Source organism: Cyanistes caeruleus, chromosome 10, assembly GCF_971803275.1.
Source record: "Cyanistes caeruleus chromosome 10, bCyaCae1.hap1.1, whole genome shotgun sequence".
In the NCBI taxonomy this organism is placed as follows: domain Eukaryota; kingdom Metazoa; phylum Chordata; class Aves; order Passeriformes; family Paridae; genus Cyanistes; species Cyanistes caeruleus.
Window position 1 is genome coordinate 20,658,838 of NC_141710.1, and position 19,676 is coordinate 20,678,513.

General features: G+C 41.2%; 1 protein-coding gene across 2 annotated transcripts in view; it reads right to left on the minus strand.

Annotated features, from left to right (window-relative positions):
- Positions 1 to 19,676, minus strand: part of FNDC3B (fibronectin type III domain containing 3B) — a 181,880-nt gene that overhangs the window by 142,965 nt on the left and 19,239 nt on the right. For both annotated transcript variants that reach the window (XM_086843403.1, XM_086843404.1), the window contains exon 2: positions 1,645 to 1,783. In XM_086843403.1, coding sequence (XP_086699529.1) covers positions 1,645 to 1,755 — 111 coding nt within the window. In that variant the 5' untranslated portion in view covers positions 1,756 to 1,783. The remainder of the gene's footprint in view (positions 1 to 1,644; positions 1,784 to 19,676) is intronic.

Sequence of the window (19,676 nt, forward strand, 5' to 3'; positions counted from 1 at the left end):
ACACCACTGAAAGGCTCGGGATGAAAATTATGAAGCACGGAGGTAGTTAAGCTTTGCAATAGATGAGGGCACATCCAGACAAGAGGCCAAGAAAGTCCCATGGAAAAACTATCCCATGGAAAAGTATTTCAGCTACAGGTACTTCAAGAGATAAGGAGATGAGATCTAAAAGCATCATTCAGCAAACACACAGAAGAGGGACCTGGCCCAGAACTGTTCTACTGAGTTGTGCTTGCATAACACAGCAAAAGCAAGAAGCAATGGGCTTCCAGTGCACCTGCAATTCTTCTTAATGCAAAACATTAGCTGAGAAACTACTTTAAAGGCAACAGAGGCATCTGCCAAGCCAGGCTGCTGAATCATCAAAGATGGGGAAATTGAAAGATTTGGCTTAAAGCACCATCTCAAAGGAGGGCTCAGAACAATTCACTTATTCTTTCTGTAATACAGAAGGACCCACTGACAGGACAGCCTGACCTGGTAAGTGGTTTCCAGCTAGGAGGAAAGTGTATACTTAAAGAACAATTATCCTTTCCAGCATGAATAAGATTGTTCCTTCATCTAAGCATACAAATATTGGGCTTGGTAAATACAGCCACCAAAAGAATTCTTTTCTATTTTTTCATGTCAAAGCATACTTTGCAAAAATGACTTTAAAAAAATCCAAACTAATCACAACAATGAAAATCTACGTCATAATGAGATTTCAGATAACTAAAAAAGACTTAGAATCTCACCAGGAAAGCAGAAATTATTCTTCCTCTTGCGGTTGCCCTAGCTCAAAACACAGCTTGGAAGGAGGAACAAATGATCCAGGGAACAAGAAGTAACAGAATGACCTTTTATACCAATTCAAGAAGAACAGCTTGCTTTTACCTTCGTTACAATACTTTGCTGAAATTTCTCATGTGAGGAGAGAACCAAATTGAGCGATACAAAAATATTGCCAGGGCTGATGTTCTGTGAAGAGACACCTTGACCCCAGATGACATATTTGGAAACCTCACAAGCTTGAACCTCCAGGTATTGTGACATGAAGGCATCACTGGTCTTATGATCACTCTACCAACTTCTGTTAAAGCTTATTAGAGAGTATCTCCCAGAAAAAAAAATAAAAGCAACTGTAAACTTGCCTTTGTTTGAAAACCCACTCAAAATTCACATCTGCTTCTTATAATGAAGCACAGGGTAGTACACAGGCCTGCTGGGGAAGGTATATTCAGATAAGCAAAGAATAGCAGACATCATTGCTATTCTCCATTTCTTTTGTTATTTCCATTTTTTTTTTCTAATCTCAGCATTTTCAAAATCTTAATCTCACCACAAATGCTAGTAAAATGGCTGGACAAGAACCAGCACAAGTAAATCATAAGACTAACTTTCTGCAAAGCCCTCAAATACACAGCATTTATAGCCACAGTTTCAATTCCACTATTTTTACTTCAATGAACACACATGCAAACAAACAGATTCAATTTCATGGTACACTTAAATATTTGTTTTAATGTCTCCTCAGCATAAAAGCAGATGTCTACATCCCCGGAAATACTCTGCAATCCCTAATGCTATGGAAAACCATTTTCCCCATCCTGAAAGTATCTTGTTGACCCAGAAATAGTTTATTTAAGGCAGGCAGTTTCTGACCTGCTGTGATCCATCGCCATTCACGATGTGAGGCATCATGGCCACCTCCCCGTTCAGCAACGGCGGCAGCTCCAGCGGGATTTGGTCGGTCATCATCATTGTGACGTACATTCATGGAGAATTTTCCTCAACAGACTTCCTGCAAGAGAAAATATCAGTTAAAGACCCTGCAAAAACCCTGCTGTACTTCAGGTCATTCTGCCATTCAGGAGCTTAAGTAGGAGCCCTGCTTTTGTAGCAGGAGGCGTACGGGAGCTCAAGGCTCTGGACGGAGGTTTTAACCATTAGAGCATGGGAAGTCAAGTTTCCATGCAAGAATTCCAAAAACCAAGTAGCCAGATTCCCACTCTTTCCCACAATTATAAACCTCAGCCCTCACTGCTGAAATGGGCAGGTTCTGAGACACTTAAATCACAATCCCACTTGCTGCCACAGCTCTTGGAACTACATCATCCACGCAGTTAAGATGTTACAGCAATTTCACTCAACAGCCACACTTCAAAGCCAAACACCTTAATTTTCTTTCTAGGGCCCTGTAAACAGTGTGAACTACCACTAGAAAACAAAGACCAGACACCTGACTTCCACTTAATCACGACCCAAAAGGATTAAGGCTTCTGCTGGAGCAGGAGGAACAGCACATCCTCAATGTTCTGAACACCCTGTCCTAGGAAGGGCAACAGAAAACAATGACATCACATAAGGATTTGTGAAAAATCACACATCACTTCCAACACACCCTCCCCCTTTCACAGCTAACTGGTGCGATACATGAGCATCAGTAAAACCATGAGAAGCTGCCTTGTAAAAACAAGTCTTAATTCAGTGTTAAGGGTATCATCATGCTGGTTTATGGGGCAATAACACAGCTCTAGTGAATAAAACGGATGATCTCATCACATAGCTTATCTAAACTTATGCACAACTCCTAAGCAAAGTAACCTCACATGTCCAGTGGTGAACAGCCTCCTTAGTACCTCTCATGCCAAGGAATCCCAAAGTCATCCTGAATAATTTCATATGCATCCCAAATTCAAGTTAGAAAAAAAATATGCTGTGACTTAAGTGGCACCATAGGTGATCAGCTAGCATAAGATGATCAGAGTACACCAGCTACAGAAAGGGAAATTTTTGGCAAAGAGCATGGGACACAACTAGAGACCCATAAACCAGGAGTTTAGTTCAGCTGTTCCAAAGGGGATGAAGGACTGAGCCAACTTCACCAGGGCTAAACCATCCCATTCCATGGATGCTGCAAATCTTATATCCCCTCAGCCCCAAATCCTGCTAGACTTCAAATCTTTTAGTTGAAATACACTGTCTTCATTTTCATCAACCTCTCCCAGAGCTCAATGTAATCCCATCATCTGCACAGCCTCATGATCAGAAACATCAGCCTGACCAAGAGCTGCTCCTCCAGCTCCTGAAGAGGAGCACTTATGTGATTTAGAAGTGATGGCAGTGCCCACACAGACTGAATCACTTCTAACTCCTCACTGTTATCAAGTGGGCCCCTTCACATCTAAGCAGAACCAGAAGCCTGAAAGTACATTTGTTTTTCAGAAGATGTGCAAACCTGGCAATGTGACCTCCAGCCACACAGCTCAAGACCAGCATTTTAATTTAATTCAGCACCAAATTTAGAACAACTCTCACAGCTCTTTCCACTGTTCTCATCGGTGAGAAAACACCACTTTTCTAATCATCACTTCATGAAGACATAAACAGAGGCAATGTATTTTCATCCACCTTTAAATTAAATCCCTCCTTTCATCCAAGACTCAATTACAGGACAGAGGTTCTCCAGAAGCCTGAGATACAGTTGTTGTTAGGATGGTACATCCTAAAGCTTTTGCTTCTCATTAATTCACAGTTTCAGGTTTTCATTTCAAGAAAGATCCAAGTCCAACAACAATATTCACAGGTGTTGGGATTTGGGGGTGGAGGAGGGAGAGGAATGGGGTAGTGAGTGTGATGTCACTTTTTGAGGGTTATATTTGTTTAACAAGGAAGAAGAGAATATGTGACGTTTTGGACCATTTCTTAGCTGCTTGGGATTAAAAGGACTGAAAGAGCTCAATAATGAGCATCAGAGAGCACAAAAATTAATAGCTTGCAATGGAAACAGACTGATTTAGTCAATAGCCAGTTGGACCTCCAACTACTCTGGCTATATGTGCAGATATTTATGCATCTGTAATTGGTGTGTCTACAAATGTATATAATCACATTTAAAGTTTATCTGTAGAGAACACAACGTTCATAAAAACTATTTAAGCTCATACAAAACAAAACCTCAGTCCCCAAACAAATGACACATTCATTTAGTCTGAATCCAAAAGCTGAGCTTTACCAGTTTAAGCATCACACTATTCTCTTGATACTATTTTCTTGAGGAGAAGAAACCCCATACTATAGCTCGAAGCAACATATTTTCCTAGTAATATTTCCATTCCAGGCATAACAATGGATATGTTGACATTTATTTGCTACGTGTCATTATTTAAAGTGTTGCAGTTACATTCCTTTTGCTTTATTAATGGTTTGTCACTACAGCCGTGTCTACACTTGCTTCACTTGAAAGGAGAAAACAAAAAAATAAGAAAACGTAAATAAAAAGGGCTTCCTCTATTTGCCAGGTCTGGTACGACCCCACCAGAGATGATACCAGCAGCAGTACTGGCTACAAGGCGCAGCCATTGGCTGGAATTCTTGGCAGTATTTCACAAAGATGTATCCCAGGCAGAGTTAAGACATCTACCATGAGACTGGCAGACTTCACTGCAAAGCCAAACCCTTTGGAAACAAGCCTCATGGACTTTTTGAGCTTATTTGTTCAACCATCCTACTTAAATTTATTAGCCGTGCTCTCACACTCCTCCTAAAGCCCAGGGTTCCTCCTTCCTCAGGGGATGCAAAGCTGATTAATACAAAGAAATTGAGGTCTGAACACAAACAGTTTATTTTTCCTTCAAATTGGGAACATCAATGGAAGAGAACACCAGACTCGACTCAGAAAGCCAGGTCACATTCCAGGATATGAGAATTCTTCCTCAGCTAAAATATGAACTGCCAAATACTAACCCACAGCCTTTTTTTCAGGTACTAACTCAAATTTGGGGTTTTGTCTAGAAAGCTGACTATATTTAAATGTTAAAAGGATATTTCCTGTGCGTCTACATTCCCTGGGTTTGGCTGGGACAGGTTACAACAATGCCAACATGGAGTGAGAGGCTGCATCTCCCTGTCTAGCTTCCTCCAGGAATATGGAAATCACAGCTTTCCACTTTGCTGAAGAGCAAGGAAGAAATAACCATCCAAGTTTGATGTCTCTGTCCCCAAAGTTCCAAATCTTTTGATGTCTGCAAGTTACTGTTGCAAACTTGATTTCCAATTCAGTACTGCAACCTTCTACTGATCCCTGAGATGACTCCATTTCCTTAAATTAATTCAATATGGGAATTAGTAATACATAAATTAGTTGCACATGGCACCACAGAGAAAATTCAAACACACAGAAGAATGAAGCGTAACTATCACAAGCGCAATGTCCATGTATGGTCAAAGAACATGACCCAACAGGTTACGTCAGTTTCCCTCAAATTCCAAAAGCAGTGCAAACCACATCAAGATACCCAATTCCACTTTTCCTAGAAGGTTTCACCCATGATATTTATAGGGCTAAAAGCCAAGAACATTTTTCTTTCTGTGATTTTCTTCCTACCTTCTGTCTTTTACAAAGCCAAAGAACCTCTTCCAGCTATGGCAGACAAATGCACAGAACCTGGCAGAAGCAAGAGGAGTTGTGAATATTGAGTCCTGTGACTGCTCTTTGCAAAGACTTGATTTTTATTTGCCTGCAGCAGACCATTAAAAAGCTCCTGAACAAAGTGTTCTGCTTTTTTATCACAATCATCTGGAATTACAGAAGTTGTGCTACAACAAGGACAGAGAGTTTTCAATACTAAGTAGAGCCACATACCCAGGTTTATTTAAAATACAACTAAAATTCAGTGCTAAATGCACATTTTATTCCTGAAGTGTATATTCAGGGGTATTCTGCCTGAATAGAACACACTGCAAAAAGAGTAAGAAGCTACCCCACCTTCAATCCTAGCCTTGATAAAAAAATTCTTGAAACACACACAGTATAAACTTGAAATGGAAGGACTTTATCTTTCCTGACTAAAAAAACAGCCTTTACCACTTCCCCATGAAAGAGCTGACACAGAAATGGTACACACAGGGTGACACAGTCTAGCAGGTCCTTTCTACCACTACTTTAATACATGTACTATAGGAACCCCTCTTCTACCATGGTAGGGGCTGGGTAACCTCCTCTTGCACAGAGGCTGTTGCACTGGCCAGAGAAATAATCCAAGCCAGCAGAAGCTTCCTTAGTACTTTACAGCCATGGGCAAAGCCAGTTCTGGTGTTACCAAAAGCCAAACTCTGCTGATAACTGCCCTGCTGACCAGCAGTCACAAGGCAACTGTTTCTCTCCCCAGCCAGACCAGATTCTGCAGTGAGAATGTTCAGAAATTGTCAAGTTCTCTGACCCAAAAAGGAAAGGATTTGTGACATCTTATCTGCATCCTCCAAACCACATCCCAACAGCATAGCCAGCCCAAAACCTCCAGCATCACCTGCACAACTGAAGTGAACACAGGAGGGTTCCCCATCCACTGCCCTGCACCAATCCTCAATCACTTTTGTTATAACCAGGACAGGAAGAATGAGGATTTACTTAAAAGGGCCTTGCCATGGTTAAAAAATATGTATGGAATCACAGGTTCATGTCAGAGGGAGGTCAAATCTTCAGAAACACATGCCCTGAAAAAACTCACTATGGAAAAGATATACAGTAAAACAGAATGGCAATTAAAAAAAAATCATTTAGTATTCACAGAAGCCATTACCTGCAGCATATCTTATTCTTCTTCCGTGAAGAGAAATAGTCCTGAAATTATTTGCTTTTTTTCAGGACATTATACATGCAATTGAAGAAGCCTATCAAACTCTGGCATGCCAAATCATGTTACTGCTGGTTATTATACAGTTGAAGAAATGTGTGGCTTTCTAGAGTCATTTTGAATAATCTTTTGAATAAAAGAGAAAAATAGCTAGGAAAAAAAACCTGCTAGTACATACAAGGAGAATATGTATACATAGTCCTATTGTGTACACACACATTCTTAGACACTAAGAATTTAATATGGGTCTATTACCCACTGGGAAGGCTCTGAATGAGGAGTGCTCCTTCTGCACATTCCTGCTAATGCTGGAATTTATGTGCAAGAGATGAGAGAACTCACACACTGCCCCGTTTGCCTACTGTACATGTAGAAATTTGTACAGCACATGTTGAAATTCAGGATTAATTAAAACATACATAACACAATTCTATTTTCACTGAAAAGCAGAGTGGTAAATATAGCTGCTTTCAAGAGACTCTTGCCATGGCTTGCCACTCCAATTCAAAGAGGAGTGGTAATAATTGTTCATGTAGAAAAGCCTCTCGAGACATGAGCAGTACCTGGAGGTATGTGCACAGATGGTTGGTCAAGGCACAAACAGTCTGGAATTTGTCTTGTCTGATGTGCTTTCATTAGTTTAGTTAAATCACATCCGTGTGAAGCGCCAGTGAAACCTGAACACATTCTTTCTCTGTTTAATTACAAACACGGTAGATTAATTTGGAAGCATCCAAACAGACGGGCTTCTTCATAACAATTTTGAAGAAATACACGCAATTCTAAAAATCTGTTATGACAAAAGAAAACAGAATAAAGGGAATACATACTCACAATCCACTGGCATTTTATGAAGAAGTAGTGAAATGCCTGCTGCTTGCTCTCTGTGCCATTTCACAGACACAAGGCCACAGTAGCTGGATGCTATCTCCAGCAAGCTGAAAAGCATAAACATCCTCTCAAAACTTAACCACTGTAATTAATCAGTGGGTTTATTCCCCTCTAGTTTATTTTGAGCAACAACACATTTCAATGTGCATGGTACATTCCATCTCTGAAGATGGAATTATCAGTAGTATTCAATTCTAGGCAGGATCAAGGAAAGTTAACACTGTTTTTCCCCCACACTGGTGTTGGATTCCCAAGGCAGCAATCCAGAGGGTAATGATATGAAGATTTTCAGTAGTTTGCATTTATTTAGACCTAAAATTTGACCTCAGATTTTCCAAGCTTGAAACTCCATTATCTCAAAGAACAACAAATTTGTGCTGTAACCAGCCGCACATCCCTCATAGGAAATGTTTGTCATTCAGGAATGGAAAAACTATTGAAAATTGGTTCCTAGCTTAACCTTGGGAAGATATGGAATAACCAAGTAACTTCAAACACGTACCAGAAGTGAGCATCAGGAATGGGGATATCAAGTCAGACTGCATCATGCTGGAGTGTCTTATTTCACAGGGCAAGTACAACTAATCAGCAGATAATAGCTCTGATGAAATATTGGAATAAAGCAACCTGGCACACAAAGGAATCTTTTACCAAAGGAAAACTTCATCCAGCTAGGGGTTTTTCCCCTTGGTTTTCCAGAGGGAAATCTTGTGAAAACTCATGTAGGAAAAGAGAGCTTGCCCTCCCTCCCACCACCACCCACGCCTGGGGTGTGCAGTGCCTGAAGGCCATCATATTCATGTGCAAGCCTTGTGGAACTAGATTTAAGGGAATAATATACACCAGGGGTGAAACAGACCTTCAAAATTTTTATTAGGCTTATATTAGCTATGGCTGAGCAGAAAAGCCACAGGCAGACAAGCTAATCCAATGGTTCCACAGCATTCTCGCTTCTGCAAATAGTATTAGAGCAGCAAATTCATCTGCTGCTCAAAAATCAATTCCAAAACATGCAAACACACCATGGCTACAGCCTGCACTGCTGGTAGAAGAGCAGGCTGCAGAGACACCTTGTATACAACTCACTCTCACCATGTGGGTTTTTCTGTGCTTTTTCTTCAATCTGAAAATTAAGCTAGTCATTTTTGCTATTTATATTCCTTTCCTTCTTTGTTTTCACACCTTTCTTTCCTCACCTTCCTCCATATTAATCACGACGGATAAAGGGACTCACGAGGGATGTAGCTGCAAAAATAGAGAAGTTTTCAAGCACACAATTCTCACACTATTTCACAGTAATTCTTCTAAGCAGCCATAAGCTGAGTTTAACTCTTCTTGCGCAATAGTGGCCAATTACTTTCTTCCCGTGATTTTTAGTGTTGTTTTTGGCACAACTTGGCTTTAAAATAGCAACTACTTCAAGCTTTTTTTCTCATTTCATGAGAAATTATTTTATGCACTTCCAAAAATACAAGCAGCAATTAATATTTCAAACTAATTTGTTGCTGCTTGTCCACCCTTAGAGACATTTGAGTTAAGAGAGTTCTGGGAGCTGTTTAATTGACAGCTGTACAATACGCTCTCAACTGCACTCAGCATCTCTGTGCTTTTCTAGGAGACCACAAGTCACTTGAAACAGGATGGGGACAAAGCAGGAGTAGACTTAGATTATATAATTAGGAAGAAATTCTTCCCTGTGAGGGTGGTAAAGCCCTGGCACAGGTTGCCCAGAGAAGCTGTGGCTGCCCCTGGATCCCTGGGAGTGTCCAAGGCCAGGCTGGACAGGGCTTGGAGCAGCCTGGGATCATGGAATGTGTCCCTGCCCTTGGCCCAGGGTAGAATAAGCTTTAAGGTTCCTTCCAGCACAAACCACTCTGTGATTGTTATTCTTTGATGACATCTGCCTCTCCATAGGTCAGCAGGAAAGCCCAGAGCACTTCCAGCTGTGGTCCATCACCAGGGCAATGAGATGAGGATGACAGTGGCCCAACAGCCCTCCCTCCACCCAGAGCACAGGCTGGTCCCCTAAGTGCAGAGAGCCATTCTACACAACAGAGACAACATTGCACACTTTCTAACTAAAGGATCACCCTTTTCAGGTTCTCTGCACTTTGCCTTGCCTCTGACAAAAGCAATTTGCAAGCAATATTCACACTGTCTATAGCAAGACCTTCAGTAAGTTTAAACACAATTGGAATAGCCTGCTATTTGCTTGAAGCAATTTGTGTGAGGAGGAATAACTCCCTTCAGTCCAGACCTACACCCATCTACAAACTGGGCCCTGATTCTGCAAACATTTGCACTAGAGTACATCTTTATGCACTCCTAATACTTTTATTAAGTACGGAATTCCCCCAGATCAGGGCTGCAAGCCCAAGAACGTGCCCAGGGACACATGCAGAACTTCTATGCAAAGAGATGTTCTTGCACAAAGGTGAAAGTCAGATAAGCCACAGGTATGCTTCATCTATTTGCTTTCTTCCTCCATTTAATAGCCAAAGTATTAATCATGGTTACAGGTTGATAAGCACAGCATTTGTCGATAAATACCCTCCCCTTCAACTCTGCTCTCTCAAATAATAATCTCTCTGCAATAATACCACAAAGACCTTGGTTATCTCTCCTGGAGTTCCTGTGCAATGGGGAATCTACTAGAATCAATGGGGTGGGGATTATTTTTTTTTTTTTACCCCTAATTAAACTACGAAGCACAGAAAAGGGGGGGGGGGCTATCTGTCATATCAATCTGCAGCTCTTGAAAAGCCTGCATACCAAATCCCATTTCCAACAAGGTCTCAGCACACCTTTGTGCAACACAAACTTCGCTGCTGTCGCCATTCCCCGCTAACCTGACTCCGGGCTGACGCTGCTGCGCTGACAAAGTGGCTCATTGTGTTATTGTGGGAAAGCACTCCGGAGAGATCTCCCATTCCACCCTGGGATTCAAGAACAGGCATTCACACGGGGCAGCCGCTGCAAGGGAGCACCTCTGGATGGCTGCCGGAGAGGTTTCTCATGGAGGAGGAAAGTTGAGCCCATTATTATCATCCTGCTCACAAAATCCAAGTGCTTAAACCACATTAGTAACAAGAAAACCAACCCAAGACCCATCACCCAAATCCCATCACTAACTTTTCAGCATCAAGAGAAAATGTTGAAGCTTTATTACACCATCCCTCACTTTCACAGAACATTAAGCACATTCTTCAGAATTTCTTTACTTTTCTGAACTGCTTCATGAAAATGAAGACAGTATGATACCTATGAAGGCTTCTCCTAATTGGAGATAGACAGAAAATTACTTTAAATAAAGACCTGAAACTCACCAGCAAAAAAAGAAACCACACACAAAAAGTCAAGTCATTATTCCATTTTTGATTGAGTAATTTTGGTATCCGGACCTTACAGGAAAAAAGCCTCTCCCACTCCAGGTATCTGATTTTTATCTCCAATGATAATAAAGCATCAATGAATGAGAAACCCCCAAATCTTTAAATGCATAATACTAGGGGGTTTGTTTTCTTTAGGGTGGGAAGACAAAGAGTCTTTACCTATGCTGTGCTGAATGTGCCACCTGCTGCAGCTCAGGTTATCAATTAAATGGTTTAAAAGGGAAAACCTTTGGGGTTTGTTACCTCTCTGAAGTGGGGCACAGTTTGCAACACAGACTGACAGAGAAACAAACTGTTGTTTATACACCAAGGACAATCCAGTGGGGTCACCCCAGCACCCAGGTGGTCTGGATCCAATCGAATTCTGAATCCTCACCCTTCTAATATCATTCCCATACTCTGCCAAATCATTCAGGCAATGGAATGAAATTATTCTCAATAAACTGTATTGGTCTTTAATAATACTAAATACAGTTAAGTACTGAACAGCTTGTCTTATGAATTATGAAACCAACAGCACTTAAAACTACACCAAACCCAGAAGTGTTGGTTGAAAGGCAGGTTCAAGGCATGGTGCCAGCAGGACAGATGCTCTTCCCACCATGGGTGAAGTTAAAAGCAGCTCCAATCCTACCAGTTACAGGAGTTACTCATTACTAAGGTATAAGTCTTTGTTAATTAAAGTTTCCTAATATTTCACCTATTGACTTTGATACTACAGCTTTCAGGTATGAGCAGTATTATTAAGGGGCTTCAAAGAAAGCTGTGGAAAGTCAAGATATATATACAAGCCAATAATAAGAACCAGGATAAGCTAAGTAAAGGAAAGTAAATTCCTGCAAACTGATTTTTTTTTTTTTAATGCAAAGTTTGTATTTAATCAAAAAGAGCACAGTCATGCTTTTTTATATTTCCCTATTGATACAAGCACACACAGCTCCAATGAAGCCAATTAAACCCTTGAAGCTCAAGTGAACTTTACGCATCCTTTAGATGACAAAATTCCAGTCAAGCAAAAAAACTTAAACAGACAAGCAGCAGAAAGCAAACCAACTTTCAAGCTTCATGTCACATGTACCTGAAGTTTCATTTTCCCTTGTTACACTTAGGGAAATTAATTTCCATAACCACTTGCCAAACTTTAGAGGTGCAGGATATAGAGTCTATCCAAATACAGATAAGAAATCCATAGAAAGGAAGAGTCAGGATTGCTCAGGCTGGAAAAGACCATGAAGACCACTGGGTTCAAATAACTGAGCAGTGCCATTTGTGCCACTAAACCATGTCCTTACGTGCCATATTTACACATCTTTTCAGTACCTGCAGGGCTGGGGGTTCCACCACTTCCCTGGGCAGCTATTCCAAGTTGTTCTCTGCACAGGTTGGTCTTACTAAGCATCAGTGGGGTTTTGTCATGAGGAAAAAAAAGAGTTTGTGAGTTCCTAAGACAGATGCACTTTTGTTACTGCTCTGGGAGACACCAGGGTTCATCCTTCCCTATCCCTGGCTCTGTAACAGCATTCCCAGTCCCATGGATACATCACACTATTCCAGCTTCATCTGCTTCCCAGGCTGGCATAAACAACCTGTTTGCCACTTAACAACATGGGATAGATACATTGTACAAGCTCAGAGCAGACTAGCAGAAACAAACTCATCATTAACAAAGCACAGCTCGTCTTTGAGTCTTGTTAGACAAAATCTTTTTGACTGTGATAATCTTCACCAATAACCATCCACAGGATTTCAGTCTTCTGGGAAGAAACTGAAAAAAAAAACCCTACCGTGTTCTCTAATAAATTTTTTATTTATAATTCCAGCTAGAATTCAAAAATTAAAATATTTCAGAAAGGCACAGGAAAAAAAAATAGCCTTGCCTCCTAGAATATGTAAACCTGAATTTCAAGCAATGGACTTGGTTAGCATATGGGAATGGGGAAAATTAACAGCAAGCAGTTCTGGGGATTTGGGGAAAAGGTACAAATATATAGTTCACCCACAGAATGTCAATAAACAGGTGAGAACAAAAGATATAAGTCCTTCAAATATAAGAAAACCCATCTCATAACTCAACTGGAATAAAGCCAAGTGATAAAAAGACTCAAACTACAAGAAAGGCTAATTCTCTGGAGGGTTTTTTCCTACAGTATTTTTAATAAATATAAAAGATTTTACCATTACATGCCCTGACAGCCTTCAGCTTTTCCTGGACATTGCATCTCACTTTGCCTATTGCAAGAAAAACTCATAGAAATCCTGATGGAGCAAAGAATGTTACACTGAGTTGAGGTCAAATATACAAATACAGTATATATGTATATAAATAAATTTGAAAAATTCAATGTGGCTTGGCAGCAGCTTTTTTTTGACAGTGGAGGCACAAACATCAGAATATCAGCAAATGCAGGACTTTGCCTGCAGGGTTCTGACCACATCAGCACAGGACTTGAGCAAGAAAAAAAGCTTTCCTAGTCAAATTTAGTTGTGCTCAATTTTACCTGAATGACAGAACTGACACATGACCCGACAAGATTTTATTCCCAGGGAGCTCTATCGAGGCACACTCAGTTTGTGTGAATAAGCTGGAACACCCAGGTGTTATCACCGAAAGTACAGCACAATCTCAATTCTTTAATATTTACATTCTGACCCAGTTCAGTCACATTTTGGCAACACAGAGCCCATACAGATATCTACCTTAACAATACAGTACACAGTTAATCAGTGACAAACACCTACCCATTAACACCAGTTGTTCTCCCAGCTAAAGGCTTCACAGGTCCCAGAGATTCAAGCAGATTGCTTTTGTTCCCCAGTTTCTAAGGTGAGGAACTCTGTCATCATTTGAAATGTTAATATCTGGTTTTAAAAATAAGTAGAACTGATATTCGCTACCTCCACCATGGCATATTACTCTTGGGGCGGAGGGGAAGATGACATGTCTGTGCAACAATTTTTATAAAGATTCCCAAAAGTAACAGACCCATGTAGAAAGAAAACGCACTCCTCTCTCTCATGTGAACATATTCCTCCTCCCATTTGTCCCTCTAGTCCCTAATCATAACTCCAGGTTGGTACAGAAAAACACCCTGGGTGTTCAGGGGAGGTTTAACCTGCTGATGAGAACATGAGCAGTGGTGCACACTGCAGAGAAACCCTACAATACAAAACACCTGTTCAGCACCTCATCCTCCTCCCAGTGCTCACTAAGGAAATTCCCTCATCCTTAATGAATTTGGACTATTTTTCTTCCATCACCCCAGATGAAACTTTAACCATAAGATTTTTTTTTTCTCTAACCTTGCTCTGTGTTCCCACGTACTGCTACATCAAGCCCTGCTATATGAATAATCTAAATCACAGATTGCCCCTGACCATCCCATGAGTGGCAGAGGTACCTTACAGCTCACAGAGCCCATTAGAGCAAAACATATCTGAGTCAGTGATACAGCTCTGCAGAAAGTCATCAGCATTGTCCACCACAGCTTGAAATACTAAGAAGTTAGTACTGTGAAATTCAGCATAACTACCAGCTGCTTTACCTTCAGCATCTCTGTTTAAGGAAGTGCAGAACAAGATTTATTATCATTTCCATCAGAACCTCAACTTGACACAACTTTTAAATCTGAAGCTGAAGAGATGCTCTGATTTTCCCCCCTTCTCATGGATATACATCAGTGGTACAGAAATCTCAGAGTACTTGGTCTGAACTAACAGATGAGCTATCCATATTCATCTAAATTGAGCAGATTATAACGTTTATTATTAAGAACATGTCAAGTACATTAGGTACATTAGTCTTTAAGGCTTTTTTTGAACACTTCTTTAATTGATCAAACTATGGAAAGCCACTCTGTTACTAGTAATTTACTTCTTATGACAAACAGTAGTGGGTTGAGCCTCCTACCTGTAGACACAGTACTCAGGCTAATAATAAACAAAGAAAAAGCAGTTGTGAATCCCTGACTGCATTCTGCTTACAGCATTAATACTGAAGCATCATTGAGGTTTTAAAAGGATTAAGAATCCCTGAAGATTAACAGAAGGCTGATTTTAAAAAATGGAGGTATCCAACATCACAGAGACTTAGCTGATCAGCCAGTGGGATTTTTAGACCAGCTAACAGACTGGAAATTCACTCTCAGAAGTCACCATTCCCTCTAGGAAGAATCAGTATAGGAAAAGAAATGTAATGCAGTAAAACATTATATACCAGCTGTCAGACCTGTAACTGATACTGTAACAGGGATCTACATTTGTCATCAAGTTACTCAGTCACTGGCAAACTGGTAATGTAGAACTACAGCAAGTGAGCTCCCCATCCCAAATATAAATAGCTATGCCAGACAAAGGATAAAGTCCTTATTTTAGGCACTTACGTTAAAATCAGTATAGCACATAGTCAAACACAATGTAGAAGTCAAAGATCTTTTAAAATATGAATTCAAGAAACCTAATCTGTGGCAAGAAGATATGACCATGCAGAACAAGTGTATAAAACTCACTGCTGGTTCCAAAATGCAGCATCTCAAGACATGCCAGTGGCCCCAAAACCAAAACAAGATGGGTTCTGTTCAGTACAGCAGTGTCAGGCCAACCTCCATCAATACAATAAACCTGGTAAATACTTTTGCAGCTTCCCTTGGCAATTTTATCTCCTTTGGGCTTCAATCAGGGTCCTGCTCTTCCCATATCTAATCAGAGGTTTGCTATCACAAGTCATGAGGTATGTACATATAAACACATACATACACGTTCATCTACATAATGGATATAAATACCTTCATCTATCCTAAGACCCTTGGAATGCTTTAAGCCGTGTTCAGAAGTAAGTAAGTTCAAAGAACTACTAAAGTGGCCAAGAGCAAAATCTCAAGTTCTCCCTCTCTTTTTTCCTGGATTTAACCTGCTACCAAATCCTGTGAGGACTGACAGTATGTCCTTGAGCCCTGACTCCCAGCACGCCTGCATGCCAGAGCCTTACAGCGTTCCAGGGAGCACAGCTCCTGCCACTGGCACATACCAAAGATTCCAGATCATTTTTGCATCACAAGTAAAATGTTCTCATCAACTTGGATTTCTGTTATAACACGTTACTCCAGCCTCAAAAAGTGCAATCTCAGCATGGTAAATTTAGTGTTCTTTCACTAAACCTTCTCTTGGGTGCTGGGGGTGCAGGGAAAATGGGTTAAATTCAGACACACCATAATCCTCATGTTTCCAAAAACAAATTCCAGCTATAAACCTTAAGAATGCCACACACCTACAGAATTGTTTTCTCTTTTTATTAGCTTGGGGAAGATAGGAACAGGGTAGTTTACTAATGCCTCACACTGCCTTCCTCCCACAAATTTTACGGAATTGCCAAATACATGTTGCCAAGTTTGAGAATCTTACAGGAAAATGAATCCTTTATGAAAATACTTGTTGCTAGAAACACACACACAAACAGGAAAATAGATGGTAAACAATAAATTCTCATTGTATTTAATAGCCAAAGGTCTTTGTTCACAACAGCTACTCCAGAACACGCAGCCACATTCATGGGATCGAGTGAATTCTATCTGGAGTTTACAGAAGGAAGCATATACAAACAGCCTCACAAAGGTATTTTCCTAGCAGGAAGCTACAAGCACTTCTCTGCTGCTCCGGCGGCGGCGGCCCCGCTGTCAATGGGGGAGCCGTGGCAGCAGTGCTAAGCACGCTTTACTTTCACTATGGGATTAACCAAGATCACAAATCACCAATTAAATCCTGCTTTATGATTTAGGCTTTAATTCATTAATGAATGTAAAGGCAAAACATGCAACAGAGCCTGATGCAAGTCAGTCAGGAGAGCTTTGCTCTGGCTATCCCTGTCCCAAGACTAAGCCCTCTTCGGAATTAAATACCATTTTAATCAACAATGTTCACAAGTCTCATTTTTATACTAAACTTATGGTTAATTGCTGTACACTGTTGACAGCAATAACTAAAAATCACTGAATATTCGATGTGCAACTGGGCATGCTGGTGGTTTGCCAGTACTTAAAGGGCGTGTATTTTTTTGTTCTCCAAAGCTTATCTCTTCATTTAAGATGGGAAAATTAAGGAGCTCATCTTCTGCAATGTACAAGTTTCCTTCCCCAAGTTCCATTTTGTGGATTTTCTGCCAATAATAGTGTTGAAAAACAAATTCTTGAGGACAGGAAATATCCTGAGCAAAGGATATCCAGCTTTATGACACTTAACATGCTGCGCATTCCTCCTGATCTGTCACTGCACAGGCCAGCTGCCGGCATGCGAGAGAGTGTGCAACGCCTTGGGGTGCCCAGGAAAGGGCCTCCCACTGCATATCCCCCCAGGATTCCAGCCTCACAGCTTTGGATAAACCAGCTCCTTCAGATTTCTTCAAGATTTCCCTTTTCTGTGTACTCGACCCCAGCCACCTCCACGGTCCAAAGAGACGTGACGCAACACAGCTTTCCAAGCACCGCTGGCTATCAGGAGCACATCCTCCCCAAAGTCTCCTGATAAGGTGCTTTAAAGTATGCCCACAACCCTCATCTTAATGGCCTAATCTGATGTAGGTGGCTTGCCCTTTCAGAGATCACTTGGTTTAATTTCCTCAACAACTGCACTCCACAAAAGCAAACATCCTGTCCCACTTCCAGAGCCAGATCGCAGTGGTGGCAGGCAGCTGCCAGCAGCGCCGGCATGAGGGGAGCGGGGACGAGCGGCACGGATCCAGCTCATCCTGGGGAGCTCCACCAGCTGTCCTGTTACAGAGCCAGCTCACCCCATGGGTGAATGGGCCAGAAGTTAAGGTAATGGACAGGTTGTTGTCAAAGAAAGTTTGACAGCTTCTCAAGCAGCCCCTGGGCTCATCCCACCCCCAAACTGGGGTTCCCATGAGACCAGTTAGGAGCCCTACAAACACATTGTTAATTGGACTTCTGTGGGTAACAGAAACTGTACAGAAATCTCAAACTTTTAATGAGGACATCTAAATTACACAACACAGATACCAGGGGTAGTCACACCACCATCTACCTGCTGTGTAACTCCTCGCTGCATGGCCAGCTTCAAGCGCCACGAAACAATAGCAAAGTTGACGATTCACGTCTAACTTTTTTGCAGGAGTCAGCAGCTTACACTTCTTAACTAAAGGTAGGCAAATCTTAATCACGCCCATTAAAATCAGGATTCAATCCCTTCAAGGCACTCTGACACTTCAGTAGCTTTCTGTCTCTTCCTATGAGAACAGGCAACATCCAAAGATAAATGCAAAGGAGCAGCTGAGGTAGAGCCAAGGCTGCCACCTCTGGAATGAGGGCACCTGTTCCACAGGGAAAAAAAGAAAGCATTTCAAGAAATAAAAGCACTAATACTGACAAAACAAAACCACAGCCATGACATTTGGACCTTTTTAAAATACATTTCTCTAAAGGTTTTAAGTGCCACTTATCCTTTCAATAGGCACCCAAATCTAGCCTCAGTAATAAAAAATGCTTATGCTTTACATCTTCACTGGTCTCTATTTAAATGCATTTTCTTTACAAGAACACCAAATCACTGTGGTTTTACTGGAGACAACAAGGGGCTAATGCTCCTGTAGAAGATCTCAAAATAAAACCAGCTGCCATTTTTAGTATGCCAAAAATTACGGCGTTTCTTGGAGTGTTCTAATACAGCCTTAGCCAAAGGATATTCTCACTCCAATTAATTACACTTGCAACATCTGACAAGTTCATGGGTACAGGAAGACCCATTCCAAGGGAAGGTCCCTGTGCACTGGCCCTTGTGTCAACTCAGGGACGTGGAGGTACTGACTCTCCTAACTCTGTCTTAGGGCAATGTTCAACTTCACACCCAAAGACCACAACAAGAACCAGCAGCACTGCCCACTAACTGGACACCAACCTTGACAGGTGTAAGTATATTCAAAGGGGTTTGATCAACTGAGACAAAATATAAATGTACAGTTAAAGTTTTAAATAGCTACATTGGATAGAAGAGAGAAATCATGACTTTCACAACAGATACCACCTGCACCTCCACTCATGGCAGAACACACCTAAAGACATTTACTCAACTATGGCCACAGTTTTCATAAGAGCAAGTACTCCCTTTGAAAAGCAGTTCCACAGAGAGAAGTATGTATCTTGTCTGAACACCACATGCTTGGACACACTCAGGCTTCAGTCAGCACTGCAGCAACAAAAGTTTAATTGTAGTGTTACTCATTTCTATTGGCTTCCCTTTTTAGCTGGCACAGGTTGGAGTCTACTCGGTGCCTCACATCAATAACTGATGTTCAAAGTAAAATGCAAAAAAAGGACGTCTTGATCTGCTCACAAGCACAGAGCAAGCACTTTATAATAAAGTCATGTTTATTCCGGAACACTCATTGCCTGGGGGAAACCTGCTTCTAGAAATATTGTGCTCAAATATTTTATAGTCCCAGCAATGCCCACAATCCAAATTTCCTCCCAGCCAGCAGAGAGCGTCACAACTGCCCGTCCACCTCATGGCAGTTCCCAGGTGAAGCTTGATGGTTTCTCCAGGCAAAACTCAGAGCGTTGGATTAACAATACCTTTGGGTCTCTGCTCCGAGATCACCTTTTTATCCCATCACCAACCCTCCACACCCACCAAACTTCACCAAACTAGTGTGTCTGAACATTTAAAAGCTGAAATCAAGAAATTTCCAAGGGCAAGAAGCTACATTAGACATTGCCAACAAGCTCTGACTAGACTGCAGGAGCAAGGAAGAGATTTTGGAGAGCACAGTGTC